Source organism: Athene cunicularia, assembly GCF_003259725.1.
Source record: "Athene cunicularia isolate RWA chromosome 4 unlocalized genomic scaffold, athCun1 chr4_part2, whole genome shotgun sequence".
Lineage (NCBI taxonomy): Eukaryota > Metazoa > Chordata > Aves > Strigiformes > Strigidae > Athene > Athene cunicularia.
In genome coordinates this window covers 33,601,325-33,628,360 of record NW_020799099.1, presented here as the reverse complement: position 1 = coordinate 33,628,360, position 27,036 = coordinate 33,601,325, and the positions used below count along the sequence as shown (strand labels likewise).

General features: G+C 41.8%; 1 protein-coding gene across 1 annotated transcript; it reads right to left on the bottom strand.

Annotated features, from left to right (window-relative positions):
* Positions 1 to 826: 826 nt before the first annotated feature.
* CDS1 (CDP-diacylglycerol synthase 1) lies at positions 827 to 26,443 on the bottom strand. Its single transcript, XM_026848010.1, has 12 exons — positions 26,320 to 26,443; positions 22,631 to 22,727; positions 18,966 to 19,063; positions 16,637 to 16,776; positions 14,614 to 14,672; positions 12,373 to 12,455; positions 10,786 to 10,873; positions 9,846 to 9,914; positions 9,116 to 9,268; positions 6,549 to 6,668; positions 4,596 to 4,699; positions 827 to 3,462 (listed from the first exon to the last, which is right to left on the bottom strand). The coding sequence occupies exons 2-12, from the start codon at positions 22,685 to 22,687 to the stop codon at positions 3,333 to 3,335; spliced, it is 1,101 nt and encodes a 366-aa protein (XP_026703811.1). The 5' UTR covers positions 22,688 to 22,727; positions 26,320 to 26,443; the 3' UTR covers positions 827 to 3,332.
* Positions 26,444 to 27,036: the final 593 nt, after the last annotated feature.

Here is a 27,036-nt window from a genome sequence, read left to right as displayed (position 1 = left end):
TGCATGTGGGATTCGCTCAGAACTGGCGTCCCTGGGGAGCCGGGGGCAGCTGGCCTGGTCCCTTTCCCCGGGGAGCAGGAGGAAGGAAACTGCTGCTCTTCCGCCTCGACTTGGGTAAGTGCAAGTGTAACTGGTGGCAATTAAATGGGGCTGAATACCTTGACTTCGCCATGAGAATATGTTGCCTTCTCACACTCACTTGCAAAGAATGTATCTGCGCTAACAAATCCCAATAACACCAGTCTTTATCACCTGTTCCTTCAGAGATCAAAACATGTGCCTGTAATTTGCAGAACAAACATCAGTACTGGGAAGTCAGGTGCTGTATCTATGCAGTGAACAAATCAATGTGCCACTGAATGCCACAGACACCGTAACAGTGGGCCTGACAGTGTTTGGGTAATGGTTGGACTCACGGAATTGTCTAGGTTGGAAAAGACCTCAAAGATCATCCAGTCCAATCATCAACCCCAAGAGTCTTTCCCAACCTAAATGATTCTATGTTTACGGGTGAGACATTACCACCTGCTTCTGGAATCCTGAATTCCAACCCAAACCACCCTATGATTCTATGAAAGCTCCCTCTGTGCTTCTACCATAGTTTTCCAAAGCCCGAGGAGTTGTGCGGTGCAGACACGGTTTGCTGAGTGTGAGTGTTTAATGGATGTTACAGTCGTCTTCATAATTTAGAAACAAGATGCATTTGTCTGAGGTTGCAGGTGGTGGAGGGCCTAGGAATATAAACTCGTGTTGAGAAATATCCACCCACTGCACATACTACAGGAAACACAAGACAGGAGGATTTCTGTCCCAGTTTTATTTTCCATTTTTCAATGAAAGATTGAAACAGTCAAACTAAACCAGACATCATACGCTCATACCATTTACAATATTTACATAATATACATTTCTTTTTTGCTCAACGGGTAATTATAGCAACTTGGAACAAAAGTGCAAGTGAGAAGAACCACTGGTGTAAAAAGTTAAACTTTCCTGTTGGTCATGTTGCAATGCTTGGAACTAACAAGAGGGGTAAATACACTTCACAGTAAGCAAGCACAGTCGTCACTGTGAAGTGACAGGTCCTGCCAGGCTTTATTTACACCAAGCCTAAGCCAGCAGGAAGCTATTACTCTACCCAGAAAATTGATGAGTTCACAAGTGATCCCCCTTCTTCATGTTAACATTGAAGAGCAGAATCGCAGTGCTGAACTTCCTATTGTGCAAATTCATTTCAAATGCTCTGTTGTATTAAATGCTAAAATATATTTTAACTTCCTTATTATACATGCTATAAAATTACACTAAAAAGTTCAAGTTTCTGAAGTAACAATTACCTTTTTATATATATATATTCTATGTTTTTTGGTTTTTGGTTGGTTTTTTTTTTTTCCAATACCCAGGATAAAGATATACCAGCTCCAGGACGGCTGTGTTTTTTTATAAGCATCTACCAAAGCCTCATTCATCTAAAAGTTAGTTTTCCAGGTATGCTACTTTGGTCGCCCTCTCATTTTCCTTTCCCTTCTTTTTAAAGCACCTTTCCACGTGTCCCACTGCGTGGCTGTGGTACCTTTTAACATCAGGCTTCTGGAAGGGCTGAAAATCAGTCCCCTCCCAGTCGCACGGGCACTGAGGGGCAAGCAGCTGGCAACGTTTTTCACCTGGTGGAGTGTTCCTTCAATACAGTACTGCAATCTCCAGGTCAGCCATCATTTCATTCTGTCAAACAGCCAACGTCAACAGGAATTACTTTAGACCTGGAATTAATTTCCTAGTCCTGTAGAGCAAGCAGGACACGGGCTACCCTGGCCTAAGTGCAAAACAGAGTGCACGGTAGTCTCAGCTGCACGGCACGCAACAAAAAAGCAGTCTGAACTTTACAGATGCAGCTTATCACCCACCCTAGTGATTTTCTCCATGGTTTTATCCTCAAGTAGCACCAACCATTTAAAACATTCACTTTTTATATACACATACACCTTTTACTATTTTATATATATACACACACAGATGTGGCATTGGTATGTTCACCGCAGGAGAAACTTATTTACAATTTGTTGGAAAAATTAAATTGTATCAAGTTACAGTATATCAAAACAAAATTGGCATTTGTGCTTTGTGTTTGTACAGGAGGAATTTTTGTCATTTAAAAAAAAAATTATTTTTCTTGGTGTCAAGACAGGTCACATGGTGAAAAAAAGTTAGAAAACAGCTAGGATCAAGAATTACAGAGCATCAGCTTCCCTCCTATGCCCCCAAAAGTCTACAGAATAGCTGTTTTCTAGAAAAATTCTCCATTCAAACACCTTATGTGGTTACCCAAGCTTGCTTGAGGATCTTCGTAATAAATACTCACACACAGCAGAAGAACCATGTATCCTGTCTTGCACTTGCACACTCATGAGATGAAAGATTCTGCCTTCACTGAGTAACACATTAATAAAACAACAGTGAAACTGCACTTTTTACTCAGGACCTCAAAGTGCTTTTAAAAAGAAGGAAATACCCCCATTCTACGTGGTAATTAATAGGCACAAGGAATAAGGCTTGAATTACTGTCTTGAGACACTGACCAGGCTGTGGAAACCAAGAGCTTAAACTCCATCTTCTCCTCAGTCTGTTCACTGGGTTGGAGAATCCCATTTTCTCATGTAGTCTCTACTCCGGGATGTAGACGCTGGTTTATAATCTGTAACCTTAACCAAAAAAATAGCAGCTCCACAGCCCAAACAGCCCAGCTATATTTCAGTAAAGGTACTTTTCTCTGGAAAGCCTGAAAGAGTTTCATAAGAAAGCTGTTTAATTAAAAATAGAGCCAAGTTTAAACTTCATAGTGGGTTAGTAAATACAGGTAGTCTGATACAGCAGGCTGTGAGTACCTCTGAGTGGCCTAACAAGTATTTTCGGGCCAGCTGTAATTTCAGCAACATAAAAGTGACTGCCTGCCTCATCTGTTTATGCTTCAGGAACCACTGGAGACCAAAAAAGTATTGCAAAGATATACAATATTAAATAACTCATTAAAAACTAACAGTGATTTTTTTTTTTTTTTTTTAAATACAAAGCCTGTCAGGCTGGGTGCTGAGGGAAGACCGCTGCCATCCACTTCAGGAATTAAAATATACAGCACGTGTACTGTCACTTTGTAAGCATTTTCATTGTTTTAGGAACAAGAGCTCTTCTGTGTCCTCATAGGAAGTCACAGAATTCACATTTATTTCAGGAGACATTCACCTCTCCCTTTAGCTATTATCTATGTGCACATTTGCAAGGCTTTTCCACAGGCTTCTTGTAAACGGAGGTTTCTTCCAACCCTCTGTTTTGACAAACTACCCTCTCAGAGATGGCTGCAGGATCCCTTTTTCGACGAGGTGAGATTTCAGGGTTTTATACACGCTCAGTTGTTGCTCAGGCTGAAGTATCAACAGCTGCTTCAGTAACTTGCTGGGATTTGGACCCCTGTCAATGAAAAAAAAAATTATTTTTTTTTTTTAGAGAAGCGGCTGTAAAGAAACTTTTCAACAGCTTTCCATTTTCCCCTTGCTGCACAAACAAAGCCTTCCCTTTTCTGGGGACACCGAGTTATGGGTTTCATCCTCAGGATGCATGGGCGAGCATTACCAGCAAAGCCTATTCCTTAATTCGATCTGAACAGAAACTAAAATGCTTTTCTTGATTTGCTGTCAAATGGGGATACTAAGGCTTATGACAAAGACGATTCACCGATGCATCCCTAATCGCTGTAATCAGTATTTGTCACCAACAGATCCCTTTTAGTTTAGCATCTGTTGTCAGGTAAGCTGTGTACTACTGAACTAAATGTAAAGTTGGCCAAGTCAGTAAAGAAAAACGGCAAATTAAACCAAGCTTTTCTAAATAACAGCCTCATTTTTAGCCAGTCACTTATTTACAGTCTACTTCTAAGATGGACTGAATACGAGGCAAAGAATCTGTTGCTGATGAGGTATCTAATAATTATTTAGCCATACACATTTACAAAACTATGGGCACATATAAGTTTGTACACCTACAGACTCTTGATTCCCCCACCCAGACCTAAAATGACTGACTGTAAGAGAATTGTAATTCCTGTGATTCCTTCCTGAAAGCCAGTGTGGTTCAGGAAAGACAAGCAGTATTTTTAAGACATTGTCTCCTCTCTCTAACCACAGTGTTTTCATCTTAAACAGAAAATCCCAAGTCAAGCGACTGAGAAATACTGAGACCTACAGGAAGAACCGCAGTCGTGCAACCTACAGGCTCTTCAGGAACCACAGGGGGAAAGAAGATGTAGCATCAACCCAACTGCCCCAAACCTCATCGTCATACCTGCCAGCAATTCTAGTAAAACTTCTAAGAGGCTGCTCCACAAAACATTCTGGTATTTAGGCTACGCAGGTTACCTTTAACAGCAGTCACAGAAACATTAAGACATAGCTTGAACCTGACACAAATCCTGGGCAGTGTCATATGTTTTCTTAATATTTTAAATCACTCTATCAGTTAGAAACCTGCAATCTCTGTTCATATGAAGTAACTGTGTTACAGCTCCTAGGCAAGCTTAAGAGGTGAGTATTGTAAAAAGCCCATACCTTATGAAACTGGTGATATAGACATGAACAAATGTGGCCATCAGGTACTGACAATCAAAGCGATCCATTATCCCACCATGCCCAGGGATAGTGTCTGCGAAATCCTTTTGGGTGTGAAGGATGGGAAAAAAAAAAAAAATTAGAAAAAAATCATCATGGTCGGTGATTCCAGTGAAACACACCACGATGTGCTTGACGGCAGCACATTAAGGCTACGGTTTCATTGCACTGAGCCCAAAGTTAGCAAGAGCCTCCTTTGCTGAAGGAGTTTTTAACTGCAAAGGTGAGTCAAGGGGTGAGAAGAAATAGAAGAGATGAAGCAACTTGTCCACAGTATCACAAGAGAGGACAGCAGTAGGTCAGGTGCAGGTTTGCCAGTACTGAGCACACTTGCGTGCCTATACGTCCTTGACTGTAGCAAGGCTGTTAAGCTAATGGCTGTAGTTTCTTGCCTCTGTAGAATCTAATTCTCCTCTTTTATTGCTTTATCCTCTACTGGTAGCTGCTGCTGAAGCACTTGTTACCAGGGAATACGTATTTGCTACAAGGGAAGCAGCAACCTGAGGACTCTGTCCACTAACACCAGCTCTGCAAGTAACACTGCCTGTTCACCTGACATTTTTATTACTGGGATCTTGGCAACCATAGTTAAAAACCATCATGTTTGCATACAATATAAATATATTTAACGGAATCAACAACAACAACAAAAAAAAAAAAAAAAAAAAAAATTATCACCACTTAAAAAATCCCTGATGCAAACAAAGCTTGATACACTACCTCTGTGTTACCCCATCTTCCCCAGAACAGCTTTATCAGTCCAACTGCCCTCATCTATCCTTTCTGTCATCCACTCTCAGCCGTGTAATCGCTGGGTAAAAGCCCTGGCCTTAGTCGTGGAATTAGCAAGTTAAACCAGTCCTGTTGTGGTGCCACTCCAGCTGCCCTCCAGTGCTGGGCAGGCGCGGAGCGTCCCACCCTACCTGCGCGCTGCCTTCAACACCACAATATCCCTGTCTTACCAACAGCCTAATAATAAAAAGAAAAAAAGACCTACTTTTTAATGTTCTACTTTCCAGGAGCTTTTTTTTCCTCCCAAAAGCCCTTCTTCACACAAACAGTCTTTTGCTACCTGGCTGTGGAGGTACAACAGCGCGGGGGGCTGTAATGAGCAAAGCGCCAGACAAGCTGCTCGGGAAGGAGGAAGGGGGTGAGCACATGGGAGCTCAGTACAGAGAGAGAAGTTTACATCCTTCTGTGCAAAGCACGGTGGACATAGGGAACAGGAACAAGCAGCAGGGTAAGAATTACAGCAGTCCTACCAAGGTATAAAGAAGGTGGGGAGAAAATCTGGGGCTTGCCCTCTTCCCACACTCCTGCTGTCACTTAATCCCAGCCAGGGACAACCAGCCCAAGCGACAGCACACACCTTGCAACAAAGAGAGGTTGGCACGTCCCATGGCTCGCCAAGGACACACGCTCTCGTTACAGAGCAGTCTGCACTGGCCCAGGCAGCCAGACATCTCCTGCCCTGGCAAACGCTCCCGGTAAAACACAGCAGCCACCATCTGAGAGGCAAGCCACCGGCGGCACCCGCAGGCTGCCTTCACACCAAGCCTGTCACCTCCCAATTGCCTGGTTAAAACACTTCCACAACAGGACTTGGGAAGGTAATTCTCAACCAAAATACGGAATCAAATTACCCTTAGATTTCCAACACTACAGTCACACGTTGGTTACACAAAGTTTTAAGAATAGCACCTACATATATCTGATAAAACCAAGTATGCTGCTGAGGCTAAAAAAAAACCCCACCTCAAACACCATCACACCTTCATAGAAACACTACCTACTACAACGAGCAATTTAAAAAAACCCCAAACCCAACCCACCAATTTATCTAATTCAAAGAGAAAACCAAACCAAAATTGGATTACGGGAGTCATGGCACACCTTGATTTTGAAAGCTCTTTTAAATCCACTGGCGAAGAATCCTCCAAATGGCCCAATTAATGAGGCAAACGTTGACAGTGCAATGCTGTGCATCTGAAATGGGTACATATTCACAGTTTCCTACAAGAAAAATAATTACCACTGTATTTCAGTATGTTTGACTGCAGGCGTTCTAAGGTTAAATATTTTAAAACAGGGCTGTCACAGAGCAAATTTCCACAAAAATCCAGTTTTCCTGACACAAAGTAATACAGTAAAGAAAAGCAGAAAGCTGCTGAAAGGTCTGGTCACGTGAACAGGATGAAGCATTCAGGGTTGCCAGAGTAGTTAACTTTAACAAATGATGTGGTTTTCAGCAAATCCCTCAGCTGATCATAAGGAATATAACTACTAATTCCGTAACGTATGATGGGACTCTAGTCTTTTCCTGACTCTGCTCTTCCAGCTCCATGTTCTGTAAACAAAGGAGCTTTCCACACATCCTAGTATTGCTCTAGTCAAGTGGCCCAATGCTCTCCACAAACTTGTCACCTTCACACAACTCACTGTCACTCCCACAAGACAGATGAATTTTGCACTAGTCTGCCACACTGTCACCTTTGTGTGCACACAGCAATAACAGGAGGTAAAAGGTTTATCCCCATTGATACTTTCTGGTTTGTATTTAAACAAATATTGTTCCCCTTGACCTGTTCACAGACTTGAAATTCGTTTTGATCTGTTCAAGTTCTTACAGAAAAGAGAGACTTCATTTGCAACAGGTACCTGTTTTCCTTCCTGACACAGACTAGAAAAAAAAAGAGTTTTTTTGTTTTTTTAGAGGGTTTGGGGTTGTTTGTTTGTTTTTTTAATTCTGTTTTTGTTTGCGTGTTTAGGTTCTCTGGTTTTGGGGGGTTCTGGGATTGTTTTGGGGGTTTATTTTGTAACTTAGCTTTGAGCACTTTCAAGTCAGTGGTACAAGCTCCAGGCTTTGAGGGAACGCCATGCTGACCTCATCCCTGAGAGCAGAGCACTCCTCACCTGGCAAGCCTTGATAAACACCATCTGTAGCTGAAAAATCCTGTACCCTGTGTTTCTGAGTTGCATCACAGCTGGCCAACACCAAATAACTTCCTGACTACTTTGTGCAGTTACCTTAAGACACCTTTCTTTTAGGCTGAACTATTCAGCTGGTCAAACAAAGTTTTATGAGTTGGAATTCTTAAGTCAATTTTGTTGGGACAACACAAGGCTCCGCACATTTTCACACCAAGCAAAGTGTTTTCCACACACAACATCTGGTCATATTGCCAAGAGAGTACACCAGGAATTGCCTAACAGAGGGAGAACCAAAACCAAGCTGTTTCAATTTGACTTTCCACAAAGAGTGCTAAAACTAATTCTCTCCTCAAAAGGCTTGTTAGAGCCTGGCAGAAGTACTCCAGAAGTGCATGTGGAACTACCATCTCTTTCTAGGGTTTAACCAATAGCTCTCTCAGACTGGCACAGAACCAGGTGTTCCCACCTTCTTGCCCTTTACCAAAATACACAATATAGCTGGACACAGTAAGATTTCTCTCTGCTCAGTCCACATGATGATTTTGTGCAGAAAAATCCTTATTAAATTTGCAGTCAACCCCACAGACCCTGAAGCAACAGTACTTTAATTTGGTATGAAAGTATCAGAGCTCCCCTTCTAGACCTAATCTTGCTTTTCTAAGTACCAACCAGAGCCGTTACTTTTAGATTTGGTCGCTACAGTTTCCAGTTTGTGCTTTCTTCTAGTGACCACAGTAACTTTTGTCCTTCAGTGTTACGCCCAAGTAGCCCACTGTAGGTAAAGCCCACTGCCTTCCCTAGTGCTCTGCACTGCCTTCAGCCCAGCCACCTCCTCTTTGCCCTAAAGGAAAGATCACGACAGACTGCTTTGTTTCTATTTAATATTTTCTTCCTTTTGGAATGCCCCTGGAGCCCTCTGGAAGCACTGCTTCATACAGTAGGATAATTGACATTGATAACAACTGATAATCTGCAGGCTGGGTGTGAGGAAAAGGGTTGGTGACTACATCACATGGAGCTATTCCTGTTACTCCTTTTTCACTCAGCACAGGAGGAATGGTGTTAACACACAAGATGCTACGTGGTGAAGGAAGTACAAGTCCAACCCCAACAGCAGTTACACACGAGCTGAAAATGGATGGAAAGAAGTTTTATGAGACGACTTGACCTTGCCACTAATTCAGACCGTAACAAGCCTTTGTCCACTTTCCACAAAAAAAAGTAAAGGTTGCTCTTCAAAAACAGGTTTGTCTGCAAAATGCTTTAGTGACCTTTAGTGACATCCGTTTGCAGCACAAAGAGAATTACAGGCCACAAGAACACAGGCAGGTTTCCTCCAGCAACTCATTTCAGTTCTGCTTGGGTGGCCACCTCCCCAATCTGAGTAGAGAGGCTCATGATATTAATCAGTTCTTACCCCTCAAGCCTTACCAGCACTCATACACCTTTCTGAAAAGGTTCAGAAAACCATTCAAGCTGGGAAGTAAGTACGATTTCACTTTTAACCAGAGCCTTGGTTTCTCCCTTACCCATCCCAATGCAGCCTGCAGCAGTGGTGGCACAGAGTACTTCTTCATCTGAAAGAGCTCTGAAGGTTCACACTCTGTCACAAATCTGTTGGTTTCACTGTTATATTCCACAGGGCAGACAAAGTACTGATGTTGAGCCAAAAAATAGGAAAACTGAAAAGCAAAACAAGGACTCCTGAAATAGGCATTTGTTGTTACAGTCAAAAATCATACTACAATGGATGGTTTTGTCATCGCAAGCTGGGGTTAATGAAAATCTTTTTAATAACAAAGAGAACCCAGAATGGAATAAAATTGGCCTGTTTAAGCTGGAGAATGCCTCAATGAGGCAGATAAATGTGGACGTTCACTGCGCTAAGTGATGATTTCCCAACTTGTTTTCCTTCTCATCTCTCACATTCAAATCTGCTGAACGTTTCTGCATTATAAAACTCAAAAATGTTAGCCACTCATCATTTCTTTGCACTTCACTTCTCCATTAAAACTTGAACTACTGCTTCTTCCAAGTTAGGCCGTTATGAGTTCTGCTGATCTCGGTGATAAATGACTTATTAGAACAGTTAGTGTATGCTGTTGTTACCCCTTATACACAATTATCTAGCCAAAACGAACCCCTAACTCTTAGGCTTTCAGCAGCTTGAGACGACCAAATTTGTGAGTATTTTGACTTCAGGTAAAACCAGGACATGGAAGACTGAACCTATGTAAGGAAAGTCTGGTGGTTACTTACAATAAATCCAAATACAACTGTGGAAAAGAAGCCTCCAATGAAGCCTTCCCAGGTCTTCTTGGGAGACAGCTAGGCAAAAAGAGATTCCATTAGCTTCATCAATCCCACCACTGAGCCCTTTTTTACTCTATTTCTGGATCTCGTTTGTGAAAATTAAGCTCCTACTTGATTTTTCAAAGGTTATGTGTGAAATACTGAATGCCAGCAGCTGAACATGACCCCAAGAGGAGCGCAGCCAGGGCCTGTCCCAGGCAAGGAGGGGAAGTGCCTGGGTGTTACGACAACCAGTGCTAGGGACGCTCCTGGGGAGACACGACCTTCTTACAGACTGTCAAACTAATATAGCAAATAACTGCAGGCCTAGAGAGACCAGCAGAGCAAGCTATTTTCTTCATCAGCTTCCATCATGTTTTTCAGTTTAGGAGCAGTTTAATATCAGAACCAACTGAATAACCAAAAGTTAACATGACAGCATCATGAAAACAATAATACATGGCTTGCTTTTCCTTTTTTTCATTTATGTGGGGTCTTGCATATTCTACCAGAACAGGAAGATTACTGCTTGAGCCCTTCTCAGTGCTACACCAATGAGATCAAATGAGGAATAGGTACATATGACCTAGCAGCTTATTTCAAATTACAGTTTCTGTACAGTAAACACGCAGTTAAACCTGCACACGAAATCAGAAAGGAAGAGATTATAAATTATGATGCAATAGGCTCGAACTGTATTATACGGTAACATCAATATTACATTCAGAGTAATTCCAGCTTCCACTTACAAATCTTCGGAAACAGGACAGCCAATTTGGTTTTTTAGCAAGATGTGGATCACGCAGTAGGGCGGAAAGTATTTTTTCCATGAATACATTTTTGAACAAGTATCAAAACTGCTATAAGTTGTAAAAGGTTGTTAGTGAGGAAGTGCCTAAGTACATACCTTAATTAACGGAGTTCTGCCAAAGAAGAATCCAAAAATGTAAGCGGTAATATCATTGCAGATAACGCTTGAAATTGGAACCAAAAACCTAAAGACAGACATTAAAAGTTTTTTAGAAAAAAAACCCAAACAAACAAACAGAAAAGCTGCCCGAAGCTAAACACAGAAACTGAAACAGCAGCATTTCTTTCTGGGAATTCTTTGTAGTATTTAGAAGGAATTACATTTCATAACACGTTCACCTAGATCCCCCACAAGCAGCATATTTAGCTATACTGGTTTTAGTCTTCAGTTGATCAAGACCATTACAGATTCAGGTTAGTTCAAGTTAAGGTAGGATTTTGGGGCGTGAGCTTCACACGTGAACAGGCTGGCTTTTTCCTATCAGGCTTAAAGACTGGTACCACAGTTAAGAGGAAATCAACAGATATAAACATGTTAATGTTATTGGTAACATCAAAGCAAGCAAATTCCTTGTAAACGTTTAATGATACCTAAATTTAAAAAAACCCACAAAAAACGAGGGTTTTTTGCCCCCCCTTGTCAGTTTGGAGCAGCCTGTGTTAACTTTGTAAGAGTTCTTTGCATGCAGACACCACCTGAATTTGTTACTTCAGCCTGTTAACCTCTTTTTTTTTTTCCCTCCCCCTTTTCAAAGCAGGGATGTATTAATAAGCTAAAAGTCAGATTTTGTGACCATCTGCCAAATTGCCTAGCACCAGAGGAACTAAAGAATAACTTACTTCCTAAGGCTAACAAGGCAACTAGGTTTACTTTTTGGCACATGAACATGATCACTACGAAAATAATTTTATATAAACTTTGTCAAAGGCTTTGGGTTTTCTTTTTAACTACGAGCACGTCTTTCCTGCACTAATCAGTTGTGTATGTATATATATCAGGAAAAGAAAAAGGAGAACGTGCAGTATTGTGTCCTTGGAAGAACACAATCATCTTCTACGTGCTTCTTCCTTCTTTCTCAACTTGTCATTTACTGTGTCCCTAAAGAAGTGGGGGGTGGGAAAACACACCCTCTCTTTGAGGAGCGGTTTTAAGTAATCAATTTTAACTGCATAATCATCATTTAATACATCGCTGGAAATAGGGCATTAAGGTGACCCAACAATAACCAAGATTTAAACTCTTAGCATACTTTAAGTAATCTGAATGTATCTGGTAGGGAAGGCGGCCAGATTGGGGATTTCAAATTAAATGGTCCAACTTCAATAGCCCTGAGCAACCTGAAGCTCCCAAGTAATTAAGAACGAATTGCTGGATATTCACCCATTCAGCAAAATGCTACGGAAACTACTTCACCAAGCACGCAAGAAACCTATTCCTTGCAAGTAAATGAAGTGGTGGTTCAAAATTATCACTCTTGTGGCTCCCAATCTAAAGAGGTTTCTGCTTCCTCTCCTGTATGCTTTACCTCGTCGCTCCCAATCCCTCCAACTCCCAACCAGACAGCAATGCTCTTTAATTTGTGCTGCATTAACTGTTCCCACAATTATTCCCTAACCAGATCTGTGTAAAAGAACCGACCTTCCAATGCAATAGTTACAAATCAGTTTATTACTGTCCCCTTACCAGATCATGCCTTCAAAGAGATTTTGGATGACAAGATGAGATTGAGTTACAGTGATCAGCAAAGTGACATGAGTCCATGCGAACTGTTAACAATGCAACAAGACAACAGTTAGTGAAAACACCGACCCATACACCTTGATAAATCTGGTATGTCAGCTTGAGGAGCTACGTAGGAGCTCGCAGGAAGCACCAGTTCTAGTGGCAATGCGAGAGATGTGTGCATACAGTATATCACAAGTTAGCTGGCTTTCTGAAACGAGCACTGAAACTTTAACAGGTTTCCCCATCACTTACCTCCACCCAGAATTTTTTTAATGTGCAGTTTAACATCTGATTTAATGAGACATACACCTTCAGCATGAAAGCAGCAAAGGAACGTGAGCAATGTGATATTCTGTATATACATATAACAGACAGTTAGAACCGTAACAGTAAAATGGCAATGAACTACTCATGGAAGAGTCATGTTACACATATGTGGATATCTCATAACAGAATACCAGTCCTCTTATGAAACGTGAAAATTCTCAGGATTAGTGAAAACAAAGTGTTAATTTTTTGGTGCATGGTCATTTAAACAGTCCTTTTCCTCAGTATTACGGCACATATTTGGTGTTGGTTCTGTAGCACCAGCGTACAGTAACGTGGTTTCCAAACAGTTTACCAATAAAGACTCTACAAAAGTTCTCATATTTAAAAAAACCTTTTAAAGCAAGAACTGGTCATTTTTCCATGAAACACCAAATTTAAGCGCTCTAAATGCCTGGGCAATTTAACACTTGGCATGTCCTACTTTTTTAATTCTCTTATCACATGTGTTTTCCTGGGGCAGCCAGCATCTACTTCCAGTTAAGACAACTCAGGAAGGCTGAAAGGGGGGGGGGGCACGCAAGAATGGCTAAAGGTTTCTGAAAATATTACTTGCTGCTTAGTTAAAGCATCTCTGCAGCAAACTTTTTAGTATTTGTATAGTGATACTGAACCACCACCTAAAACTGAATTACTACTCCCTGTCTGTGTCCAAACACTGTGTTGCCACACAGGGGGTACACAGCTTCACTCTGTTTTACTGCAATTCTTAGGTAGTCACACCTTAATGTAATGACACCAAATTTTTTTCTCCCTTCTTTCCAGAAGAGTTAAAAAAAAAAAAAAAAAAAGGAAAATGAATACATTTACTTTGTGCCAATCTGCAGATAGGGACTCTTTGGGGATTAGAAGGCAAAGACCACCTCTCCTAGAAAAGCTGCATCTCCCTGTCAGGCAACTTCTCCTACAAACAGGGTAAATTTTTTTGGAGTAAAAGATTATTATTTTTTTTTTACACACTCATACAGGGCTCAGCTAAGCCCTAGTCTAGAATTAGGGATCCTCAATGGCCGAGTGCTACCTAAAACACTGTAGAAACAGAGGGGTTAACTGCATCCCTGGCGCTTTAGGAAATCTTTAAGGTTGTGCAATGCCCTGACTGCTCAAGTTCTTTAAAGACAGGAGCTGTACTGCATTACTGTTTTACTGTTGCTGCTAATCATTCCTATAGAGAAGGGGGGGTGGGTTTCAGGGGTTTGTTTCGGTTTGGTTTTCCGTAGGTTTGGGTTTTTTATTTTTTACCTGTGATGTTACAAAATTAGTTTTTGACCTCTGAGATACATATAATAAAAGGTTCATACTCTTGATTAGCTATGCTGTTTATTAGGTAGACAATAACAAGATATGAGCACACCGGTTTCTTTTAACAAGTCAATGCCCTACCGAGGCACAGCAGAGCAGAAGACCAGAACTGCTGTCAAACATCACAGGATAAATCTCCCACATGAGGGTTAAGATCGAGTTCCATTCATAGTGCTTCAGTGGAAACTCTGCAAAGTAACACTTGAGTTGTCCCACGTTCTGCTGAACTATCTGGCTTCTGACCTGGGAGGGAGATGCACAGCCCTTTCTCCAGTGATCTCTTTTGTATCAGCCTATCACCAGGAAAATGTCTCACACTGAATCACAAGGGCTCACCAACGACGGCCTATATTGACATAGAGGCCACATCCCATGATTTTTTAAAATAATAACAACAACAACAAGCAGCTGCAAGGCAATCAGATACCAAACAGCCCAACAACACTTGATTTCATATTACTGTCAGTTTAAGCACATCGTCCATACCCCTTTTCTAAGCTCTTTTATGAACTCAGGGACATGGCTGTTTCTAGCAACATTCATAACCACAGCAAAGAGGGTAATACACACCATGTAAAACTGCAGACGATAATGTTTCTTCACTAAACTCAAAACAAACATGCAGAAGCCTGTAAAACAAAGCAGGTGTAGTTTGTACCATCTCATATTTAATTACAGTGAACTGTGATATACCAGTAATTCTCTTCCCTTGAAGCAGCTTTTAATCTCTCTGCTGCTGGGAGCATTTTTCTTGCATTCAGTTAAGCATACATACAGAATTATTCTCATTAGAGCACAAGATTTAGTTAACATCGGTAAAGAGCATCATTTCATTACTTACAAGGTCCCATTATAGACATCAGTTTTAAGGAAGGAGACCATCACCTTCAAAAACCACTCAAAAACCAGGTCAATGAGCTAGTTTTGAATAATTAACAGAAACAATTGAAAGGAAAAGATGATCTTGCTCCTTTCCCCAGACAGGCATAAGGCTGCACAAGCGTAAAGTGCAGACATTGGAGAATTCCACTGCCTTAAAAGAAGCATTCTGGGTGCCTAACAGGGCACCTCTTCTGCCCTAGGGTGATCCCTTCTGTGCCAGCAGGGATCAGAGGCCCCCAAAAGAACCTTAATCCTGGGGACAGCCCCTCAGTGACCCCTGCCAAGGGGCTCTGCTATGCTCTGCCTCCTGCTTTTGCTCATGACTAGCCTGTCTCATCTCTCCCCTCACCGCCCTTCAGCAGTATCCAGGCATTAGTTAAGTTAGTTTCCTCAAGCCAAAGCCAGCTGAAAAAGGTCAAGTCTTACAAAGCTGGTTTCAAGTTTGTGATCTAAGCACCAAGCAAAAATTTTACCTAGTTTAAAAAAAAAACAGCAGGTAGAGTGAGAGTTCATCATAAAGGTCAGGTTTCTTAATATGTTTTACAAGTAATTGTAGCATAGCAGTCTCCTGTCCCTTAGGCCAATCTGAGTCTTCAGTTGATTTAACTTTAGGCTAAAGCAATATTAATTGCATTGCTGAAAACACTGTGGACTATATTTACATGTTCACAACGCAACACGCCACAAGACTGCCAGCTTATGTATCTTCTTCCTAGAGAAGAGGTTTTTAAGAACTCTTTCTTTGGTTAGGGAGGAAAATCTATCCATGAGGCAAGCAGCTGGATATCTTGCAAACAAAATAAAGCCTCAGGCATTTTGAATAACCAGTTTAAAATACATTGGTAAATCTCATTGCTGCAGACCTAGCAGAACATTTGCAAAATAAAGCATCAACCCAGCACAGCAATTAAATATTCTGGAAAGTCAGCTCCGCAGACTGCCAAAACATTGTTCATGTATCCAGGTACCCAGACCCAGCTCTTCAGCCATCAAAATTACTTCCTGCCAACTCCTCGAGTGCTATTAGCTCAACTTTCTCAAGGTCACCCACTTGTTTAAGCTGCTGTCTTCTCAGTGAACGCAAAATTTATATTCATCTTTTCACAGGAAAAAAATGGAACCACAAACACCTAATTTCCTTGAATTTGGTGACTAGTGGCATCCTCAGGGGTGGGGGTCAGGACTGGCACTGTTTAACAACTTTGTTGGGGACACGGACAGTGCGGTCAAGGCACCTTCAGCAAGTTCACCAACGACACCGAGCTGTGTGGTGTGGGGACACACTGGAGGGAAGGGATGAGCCATCCAAAGGGACCTAGACAGGCTGGAGAGGTGGGGCTGGGCAAACCTCATGGAGTTCACAAGGCCAAGGGCGAGGTCCTGCCCATGGGTCAGGGCAATCCCAAGCACAAACACGGTCACCCAGAGCAGCTGTGGCTGCCCCATCCCTGGAAGGGTTCAAGGCCAGGTTGGACGGGGCTTTGGGCAACCTGGGCTAGTGGAAGGTGTCCCTGCCTGTGGCAGGGGGGTGGGAACTAGATGGTCTTTAATGTCCCTTCCAACCCAAACCATTCTGCGATTATATGATCAAGAAGAAAAAGAAAGTGAGAGTGCATAAAGCTAGGGAGCAATTATTTTTTTAAAAAAACAAGTAAGCACAGAAATAAATGCAGCACAAAGCTCTTCCGTTTTTGCAGTTTCATACACTTACCTGTTAAATAGAGTGCAAAAGATATAAACCTGTGGTAACGTATTAGAAATTGAAGTTGTTCTCTTCTCTGAACAAACGTAGCAAAGTAATCAGCTACAGTCTCTCCATAAAAGAAGTAGTTCACGCACAGCAAAAAGTACCTAAGACATAAAAGAGCTAGCAGTTATTTTAGCAAGATAATATACATTTCAGTGTCATTCTTAAAAACAAAAAAAAAAACCCACAACAAAAAACACCACAGAGAAGGAAAACCAGAAGGGTAGAAAAGAGATGTGACAAAAATAAAATTCCAGTATAAACCCAGTCTTACACTTCTGGATCAGTGCCTCCTCTGACAAGTCAATTTTTGTAATTTATTTCTAAAGCAACTGCACTAGAAAAACAAACACATTTTGCAGGATACAGTTAGAAAACTCATTTCATCCTTAACTACGGTATTGCACAAGTACAGCACAAGTATCTGCTTTCATTAGTATCGACACAAGGAATTCTACATATGCTTTTCCTGTATCCTAATACGGGTGGGGTGTGATTTCTGCCTTACAAACAGGAGAAAAGATACTGGCACAACGAATCCTCTGAGGTTATAGGACAGTGAATGTGACATTGAAGATCTGAATGTGACTATACTTTTGCCATCTGGCTGGAAGATTCTCATCTGAAAGAGTTGCTGCCACATCTGCTCCACTCCACCATGCACTTTTCCTTTCAGCTTCCTTGACTAAGCAATAACCTTACAGGGTTAAATCCATCACCTAACTAGTAAATGCAGCTATTACTACAACTTTTTCAGAACAATTTTGTGGCAGTATGTTGACACCCAAAGTTCAGCTGAGGTGAAATGTCACCTGCAGCCATCTCTTTTTGAAGTATCTATCAAAGAAATTCCTTTCAGTCTGCACACAAGGAATTCTGTCACAGGTTTTCATACAAGTTCAGTTACTCAACTTTCCAGAGCTAAGTCATAATGGGATCCTCAAACGCCAAGGCAGCACTCAATAAAACCCAATAAACAGTAAATCCAAACCCACTAAGAGATGCACCTCTCTAGGCAACGTACTCTGGCTTATTACCGAAGTGAGCCACAGAAGATAGAAAGTTGTGATTCGAGACTGGATCTCCAGATAGTCTCAGAGCAATCAATACTCATTCTCATCCCCCTAGCAGATGTTAACGCTCACTTTGCAAGGCTTCACATCTTTAAATAAGCCAAAAGTGATGGTGGTCAGCTGCCAAAGTAGACTGAGTGGTAGAGTACACATCTCCTACTCTAAAAATTTTGGCAAGACTCCAGAATCATTCATGTGTGACACTGCTGTAGCTGTAGAAGCCATGGAGTAAAGCACACAATAGATCAGTCCCCTGGGTAATCCAGGGGTGACCACAGCGGAACTGATTAGCACTTACATCAGGAATCCACCACAATACACAGTAAAGTCGCTTCTAGAAGCGAAGAAGCGATGTGACAAGAAACAGCTAATAACCTAAATATTTCAAGTCCTTCAAAAAAATAAACCCCACACAAAACCCAGACAACACAACATAGGCCGTGTCTGAAGAATTATGTCCTTAAGCACCTTAGAGACTATTTGTGCCCAACACGTTCCCATAATGCTGACCCTAATCAAGAGCCTTTAGTTTTCCTCCCAGAACTCAGAAGAGTCGATTTCCCCAGTTCTATCCAGCCCTATATAAGCTGGACACTGTCACAAGTATCTGGGATTTGACAGAAAAATTAATCTCATCTTTTGGCTTTCAGAAGATCCCCCAACACTGTATTTATGAACTCCTGTGATTAAGTGCACGATTGGAAAGGATTTAAAACTTGTATGTCGTTATTTTAATTCCCTACATGTGTAGATAAATTATTTTAATTCTCCACCTTTAAGGTACCTGTTCTATTTATTCCTTGTGCAAGGTTAACAGCCAAAAAAAACCCAAACAAACGAAGCAGTTTAGGTAACACGTATCAGGTGATTATTTGGCTATGCACATTTTTAAATAGCTTACACATACTCAATTCTGACTTAAAGCATATATGCATTACATACATGTGTAAATATTATTTGATTAGATATTAAATATAACATTATTACATTTTAAATGTATTCTTTATAACAAGGAAAAAAATTTGAAGTAGTAAAAGGCCAACTGAGCTGTCCAAGCTCACAGGTGGAAGACAACTCCAGAATCTCATGTTAGAGGCAGATGTCAAGTTTTATGTCTGCACATGACCTACAAAGCTATCGTTTCACCATGACAGGATAAGAAGAACGTGAAGATTTAAGTTTAACATCCCTACTGATTGATGTTCTTGCTTGCTACTCACCAGCTGAGGGATCTAAACCATGGCAAATCATAGGAGTGGTAGACTCTGTAACCTATCGTAATGATTTCATGGTAACACTTCACTTGGATGCTTAAGACCTAAAACAAGAGAAATAAAAAAAACATGTAAATACGCTGCAGTTGTTTGTTAAAGGCAGTGGGTAGTACTGCAACCTGCATTAAGGGGAGAAATTATTCCAAATTAAAATTCCACATAGAAAACAGACAGCTTCAAAGGAAGTCCAAAGAAAACAGAAGTTCCATTTAAAACTCCCCCCAAAACCTCAAAACCACTAGGCATGCTGAGAGAAAACCACACCGGGCTAGCTGCAAGAATATGTCTGTGAAACAGAGGAAAGCTTCTGACTCTCCTTTATTAAAACAGTCTTGTATTTCTTTTGGCTAAGTTTTGTCTTTAAATTTACTTTAAGAAACATTTTCTAGGCCCAATGGAAAAAACTAGTTGTGCACCACAACTTGGACACCCAGGTCTTCCACCTGCAAGCATCTCATTACGGGCAATTACCATTGATGATTAGAAGCAAAGCTCATCTAACCCAGGGCTGAATGTCACCCTCCACAGCTTTCATTTTGCTTTGCTGATCTTACTACTTCAGTGCTTGTCCGTGCAAGTCTGGTTGTACGTCCTGTCTGTCTTTGGGCTCCAAAGGACTCTCGGCCAGTTTTGTCTAATCCGCAGTGACCAAGCAGATTGCCCTGCCCAGATATCAAGTATTGCCAAGCTTAGGTCATCAGGAAACCTCTGCAGAGGCAGGAGTAAGAAGCTACCACGCCGATGGCGTGTGTCGGCACGCTAGGCTTCACAGTATCCTCTTACCACCTGCATGCATGAATAAATTTCATCTTGCTCAATGTGTGAACGCAGTTTAAAACAGCCTTACGCCACTTCAGCGAGTTTTGAAGCTCCCCTATCTCATGCTCTTTCTTCAGCTTGGCCTGCATTATAAAACTTAAATGCTATATGCAAGAGCAACATTAAAGGATTGCACCTTACAGTGGAAGAGGACACTGGTGTCCAAAGACATGGAAGCTTGTGCCTGGTTACCTCAGTAGCAGGGAAACATCAAACACAGTGCCCAACTTTTTTAAGCAGTCTCAGGGATTGTCCTCCAAACTTCACTGGAATACCCTTGTACAAGTCTCTGGGCCTTTTGAGTCTCAGCATTAAAATTTCGTTTAAGTACAACTCTTGTTTAAATGTAGGCTATTTGGTTCCAGTGAAATAATTCATGAACAAACCTGGGTTTTCCCTCTATTCTTCCTTTTACATAGTCTCAAATGTCAACCTTCTGAACAGTTTATTATATTAGAAGACAAGAGTTTTTGATTTATGGTTCAACAGAGGAAAAGCTCTATTACAATTCTATACTAACTTTAATTACTTTTTGGTTCCTCTCTTGATAGCTTTGCCCCTGATTGCAAACTCAGTGTATACCATGGATATACACTGGAGGAGGACGTGGGGAACTACAGGCCTGTCAGTCTGACCTTGGTGCCAGGGAAGGTTATGGAGCAGATCATCTCGAGTGCCATCACACGGCACCCACAGGACAACCAGTTGGCCAGGCCCAGTCACCAGGGGTTTGTGAAAGGCAGGTCCTGCTTGACAAACCTGATCTCCTTCTAGGACAATATGACCTGTTTAGTGGATGAGGAAAAAGATGGGGATGTTGTTTACCTTGACTTTAGTAAGGCCTTTGACACCGTTTCCCACAGCATTCTCCTGGCAAAACTGGCTGCTGGAGGCTTGGATGGGCACACACTTTGCTGGGTAAAAAAATGGCTGATGGCCGGGCCCAGAGAGTTGTGGTGAAGGGAGTTAAATCCAGTTGGGGGCTGGTCACAAGAGGTGTCCCCCAGGGCTGGGTGTTGGGGCCACTCCTGTTTAACATCTTTATTGATGATCTGGACGAGGGGATCCAGTGCCCCCTCAGTCAGTTTGCAGACAACACCCAGTTGGGTGGGAGTGTTGATCTGCTCGAGGGTAGGGAGGCTCTGCAGAGAGGCCTGGCCAGGCTGGAGCCATGGGCTGAGCCCAACTGGGGGAGTTTCACTGAGGGCAAATGCCGGGGGCTGCTCTTGGGCCACAACAATCCCCAGCAGGGCTACAGGCCTGGGGAGGAGTGGCTGGAGAGCTGCCAGTCAGAGAGGGACCTGGGGGGATTGATAATGAGCCAGCAGTGTGCCCAGGGGGCCAAGGAGGCCAATGGCATCCTGGCTTGTGTCAGCACTGGCGTGGCCACCAGGGACAGGGAAGGGATCTGAGCCCTGTGCTCGGCACTGGTGAGGCTGCACCTTGATTACCATGTTCAGTTTTGGGCCCCTCACCCCAAAAAGGCCATTGAGTGACTCGAGCGTGGCCAGAGAAGGGCAATGGAGCTGGGGCAGGGTCTGGAGCACAGGTCTGCTGGGGAGCGGCTGAGGGAACTGGGGGGTTCAGTCTGGAGAAGAGGAGGCTGAGGGGAGACCTCCTGGCCCTCTGCAACTCCCTGAAAGGAGGGTGCAGAGAGGGGGGATGAGTCTCTTTTTCCAAGTAACAAATGATAAGACAAGAGTAAATGGCCTCAAGTTGTGCCCAAAGGTGGTATGAATTGGATATTAGGAAAAATTTCTTTGCTGCAAGTGTTGTCAAGCGTTGGCACAGGCTGCCCAGGGGAGTGCCTGAGTCACCATCCCAGGAGGTATTTAAAAGACGTGTGGGTGTGGCACGTGGGGACACAGTTTGGTGGTGGCCTTGTCAGTGTTAGGTTTAGGGTTGGACTGGATGATCTTAAAGGTCTTTTCCAACCTAAATGATTCTATAAATACATTCCAAAAGGTGTTTGACAGGAGCCCATAAGTAAAAGCATATTTTGACAGTTAAAGAAGCTTAGAGCCAAAAATCCAAGCAGTTACCCAAAACTACCAATTTCTGTGTTTTAGAATCCCTGGCTGTTTCTTTCCATGACTGGGAAAGATAGTTAAACCATTATTCAATAAAAACATCAGAAAAAAAACTATGACGGAAAGAAGCGGTAAAGGCTGACTGGGTATGCAGGGTGTATGAATATTAGTAGTACCAGCATTTAACTTCATGAACTAAAAATGCACTTTATCTCTGTACTTGGGAAGGGATCTGGCTCCATTCTAAAGGCCACAGGGCAGCCCCTGAATTACAGAAGTAGGGAATTAATGGAGCATGCCTGAGCCAGCTGCTTTCTTCATCCTCAAAAATAAAACTCCTGTGCCTGTTTCTTGGGCTTTTAGGGTTGGAGGTTTTTTTGGGGGAGTAGGGGGTGGGTGTGCTGGTTTGTTGGATTTTGTTTGGGGTTTTTTTTAAAAAAAAAAAAACTTAAAGAATGTAGCAGTAGGGGATGGGAACTGGAGGAGGACATGGATGATGGTAGTTTAGTAAACTTCAAGGCAACAATCACTCAACCTCTTAGAGTTACTTTTAAAAAAAAATAATTATAGTATATAAGAAGTCCTTAATCCACAAGGCCCAGTTGTGAATCTATCCCTTTTTTTCAAAGGTATTTATATTTACACAAATAAGAGACTAATTGCTCTGAATTATCTGTGTAGTTTGCTTCCAGCTGTCTTAAGCACAATGAATGAAAAGATCAAGTAACTCCTGCATGGCAGAATGTATCTAAACAAACTTACCAGAAGCATCAGCATAAATGATCCCAGGTATATGATCAGAAAAAACACAGAAATCATAGCTAGAGTGAGAATTCCACGAATCCACCAATTTTTCCATCTATTTAAAAAAAAAAAAAAAAGAGAATAAAAGGCAAGCAGTTATAAAAGAAAACAAATGTCACTCCCTTTACTAACTAGAGATTAAAGTGTATTAGAAACAGTGGGAGTTCCAGAAATTTTCATGCTCAATAAAACATATAGCAAGAAGTACAGATCAACCAACTATCCAACTAAACAGGATACACAGTAAAATAAAGTTTGCCACCTTTCTTCTTCCCCCATGCTCCCCCCTGCTCCCAGAGGTCATCTGCAATTAAATGGATCAACCCCATAACTGAAGCTGCTGTGAAAATACATCAGGACCCAAAAAAAGCATCACATAAGCAGCAAGACTGAGGAGGGCACAGCCATGTAAAGGCTTACACACAACAGAAAGGCTACCAAGTAAAACGCATATGATTCTTTGAGAAGTGACCAAAAAAAAAACCCCAAGCAAACAAAACAATCTCCATTTTTGCATAGGGGCAAAGTAGCTATTTTGGCAGGTAGAGGGTATCTATTGAAAGCAGTCCTGTGCTCTTGTGAGCACTGGAACCAGGACAGCAAAAGATGTGACAATGAGGGGTCATGGGTCAAACCAGCTCTACTTTTTTTCCCTTGTAGACCTTAGTAGCTGCTTGTGGCTACCTAAGGAAAGCAGAATAGAAAATCCTGTTACCACAGAATCATTTAGGTTGGAAAAGACCTCTAAGATTAGTTGAGTCCAACCATAAAAACACTGCCAAGTCCACCACTAAACCACGTCCCCAGGCACCACACCCACACGTCTTTTAAATACCTCCTGGGATGGGGACTCAGGCACTCCCCTGGGCAGCCTGTGCCAACACTTGACAACACATTCAGCAAAGGAATTTTTCCTAATATCAAGTCTAAACCTCCTCTGGTGCAGCTTGAGGCCATTCCCTCTGGGCCTGGCGCTGGCTCCTTGGCTCCAGAGACTCATCCTCCATCTCTGCACCCTCCTGGCAGGGAGTTGCAGAGGGCCAGGAGGTCTCCCCTCAGCCTCCTCTTCTCCAGACTGAACCCCCCCAGTTCCCTCAGCTGATCCTCACAGGACTTGTTCTCTAGGCCCTTCACCAGCTTTGCTGCCCTTCTCTGGACACACTCCAGCACCTCAATGTCTTTCCTGTAGTGAGGGGCCCAAAACTGAGCACAGCACTCGAGGTGTGGAATGCCTTCTTTGGAGAAAAAAAAAAAAAAAAAAAAAAAAACAACTGGGAGGCTTTGCTGTTTGGTTTGGGGTTTTTTTTGTAATCTCTACAGTAACCGAAATGTTATTTCCCACAACAACCACATCTCCAGCCCCCTAGGTCCAAAGGCTATTATCAGGAAAATTCAACAGCCCAGTTCATTTAAAAAAAAAAAAACCAAAAAACAAAACAACAACCCAAACCAAACCAAAAAAACCCTCATCACATGCTCCACTCTGCCATGAAAATTTTTCTAGCTGTCAAGTCTGTATTTTATTTTTCATATTACTTTTTGGTAAGTTTTTCTCCTCTTTTCCCCTTCAAGAACTTTGCCTCTAATCACAAGTTACTGCTAAACACACACACAAAAAACCCCCTACTATAGCTTAAAGAAAGTCTTTCTAATGTTTTGCTTTGTATCAGTCTTGTGTTTCATTGCTGATCCAGGAGAGCTGTCAGTTCTGCACCATACACCAGTTTTAATGTAAACTTCAACTATATTAATGGATTTTCAAGGATGTCATTCATTGGCAGGTTAATGGCAGCTAAAGCTAATTGGATTTGCCTTAAGTACCATAACAGAGGCACAACGGGCTTTATCTCAAGAGATGCTTTATGTTCCTCTATGACACGGGCTATAGAGCAGCAGCTTGCTCCTAGGGACATATCTATAGTAAGCAAGAATCCCTTAGAAGAATTCCACTTCCCTTAAGAATAATGTTAAAACACCACATAGTATCTTGGGGGTGTTGACAAGCCCAGCAGTGGAAAGACAGCTTCAGTAAGACAACAAGCTCTACAATGTAGGAAGCCAGCTGACAAGTTTATACCAACTCTCCACTGGAAATTTATGGATACTATTTCCTCTAAAGGCCAAATACAACGAGAAACCTTATTTCTGAGAGTTACAGTGCAACTCACTCATACTTCACAACAGCTCTGGTGGGAGTGATAGTTACTCAACTTATGGGCAATTTTGCATCTAGCACTCATAAAGCACCAAGAATTTAATTTTGCGCTCCAGGCACCTTTGTGCAAACACTCCAAGGGAGAATTCCAAGCACGTGAACCAGGAAAGGTTTCACCCCCGCCTCTTAGTTGCAGGCTTTGAGGTATCACCATGCAAGTGCCCTTTGGAACAAGTCTGATTTGGATGTTTGAGACTTCCACAACATCTAACATGGTAAGGGAACTCTGAAAGGGATAGGAATTAGATACTCCTTGCAGTGTGACGGCAGGAGAGAACATCACATTCTGCTCACAGCTGGTGCAGTTTAGAAACATGCTTTTTGAAACCTGGGAACAATACGTTTGTTTATAGCTCCTAGACATCACAACAGACAACAGACTGTTAAACTGTGGCTTCACATTGCTATTGGAGATACCTACTGGAGAACAGGCTTTTTGCAAGGACTTGGAAGTTTTTAATCGTGATCTGGATTGGAGGTCCTCCTTCTGACTCTTGCAAGACCTAAACTGCATCTAAAATATACACTGTATATTCCTTGGTTTGTGATGTGGAATGCAAGGTATATGTGCTACACACATTCATTTGACTAGGTAGTTTTTTGGTAGGTGATCTATCACACACCTAAATGCTCTTAAATTGCATTAGTGAAAAAAAAATGTAAAGTGAATTTCCACCTCCAAAAGGGACTGTACAAAAAAATTACACTAGGAACTGTATTCGTTAGCCTCCATGAACATACAGGTCCCCGTGATTATCCATCTGTACACATACACACCCCCACGCACACTTGCCAGTCTTTAGGTCCTGTGAACAGGGGTTGGAGGCAGAAACCTAGTTTTGAAAAGAGATGGCAGGAAAAAATTAAACACTGCTCTAAATGGTATGAAAATAAAAGCTATGTTGTGTCTAACTGCAAAGAAAAATTATTCAGAAGGGGAAACACTGTCATAAAAAGCTAGCACAGCTCACCTAGAGAATTTACACCTCTTCCCTTCTCATATACACAAATACCACCTCCCTTAACCTTGGATGTAGTAAATCCCCCACATTATAATTGTATCATAACCCCCCACAAATAGTTTATTCTGGATATTATACCCAATGCCTGTTCTTTAGCCTGTTTTGTTGCAATTCTTAGACTGAGCAATGGCAAATGTTTATGTAAACTGTAGCTGAACACTGAAGTGGTTTACTTAGAAATGCATGCAAAGGACAATATTCAGGTATATGCAAAAAATATCACACTGAAGGGACTATCAAAGCATAAATAAATCAATAATTTCCAGCACAAAAATTATCCTTGGACTTTCACGTGTATCACATGAAATGTAAAACTGCAATACAATCTGTAAGAATTAAAACTTTAACATAATCCGTGAGAATTTTAGCCAGCAGCTATTACAGTTCGAGAGCTGTTTGCTTTACTCTACCTGGCAGACAAGCCTGACAAAGCCCTTTTGAGGATTTCTGGAGTGCTGTCTGTTGGTGGAGGAACATCAGGAACATCTGAGTCACTTCTAAGATCCAACTCATGAAGTCTTTCTTCCAAATCCACTTCCTATGACAAAAAAAAAAAAAAAAAAAAATCAATACAACACGCAAGTTTATTAGTTATTATGTCAGAAGGCCTAATTCAGAAGCATAAACATTACTTTAGGAACCGATAATGTCGATATTACCTTCTAAAAAGATAACGATGGCGTACTAGTGAAACTGTAAATGTATGAGACAAGTGTATCCCAATAAATGTTTATAAGAAGGCCAGTACTCAGATGTTGTGACATTACCTGTGCTCAAGAAACTTCATATTCTAGGCACTTTTTCAACCCATGCATGTGAGCATGAGGATACATGTTTCCAGAAATACTACAGTTGACAGGGAACACATGGGTTTAACAGAAATCCCCAACCTTCCAACACATTCCCTCACCTACACCTCAAACTAATCCTTTATGGAATAACGAGAAGGATCTTCTGGCGGTTTAAAGCCACGTTAAGATTAAAAAATTAAACGGGATGCATGAAAAAAACAGTCCCTTTGTACAATGAAAAGAGGTTGATGGCATAGTCTCATATGTACATTGTGATTTGAACCTTCCAGCTTGAAAAGGATGATCCAAAAATAAACTGTGAAGTCACCAAACATC

Excerpts from the sequence above, each read along its gene's own strand:
- CDS1 (XM_026848010.1), bottom strand. The coding sequence starts at position 22,687 with ATGATTTCTGTGTTTTTTCTGATCATATACCTGGGATCATTTATGCTG. Across the intron at positions 10,874-12,372 it reads CTCTTTGAAGGCATGATCTG|GTTTTTGGTTCCAATTTCAA; the intron begins GTAAGGGGACAG and ends GTCTGTCTTTAG. Across the intron at positions 6,669-9,115 it reads TGCAGGCTGCATTGGGATGG|GAAACTGTGAATATGTACCC; the intron begins GTAAGGGAGAAA and ends TTTTTCTTGTAG.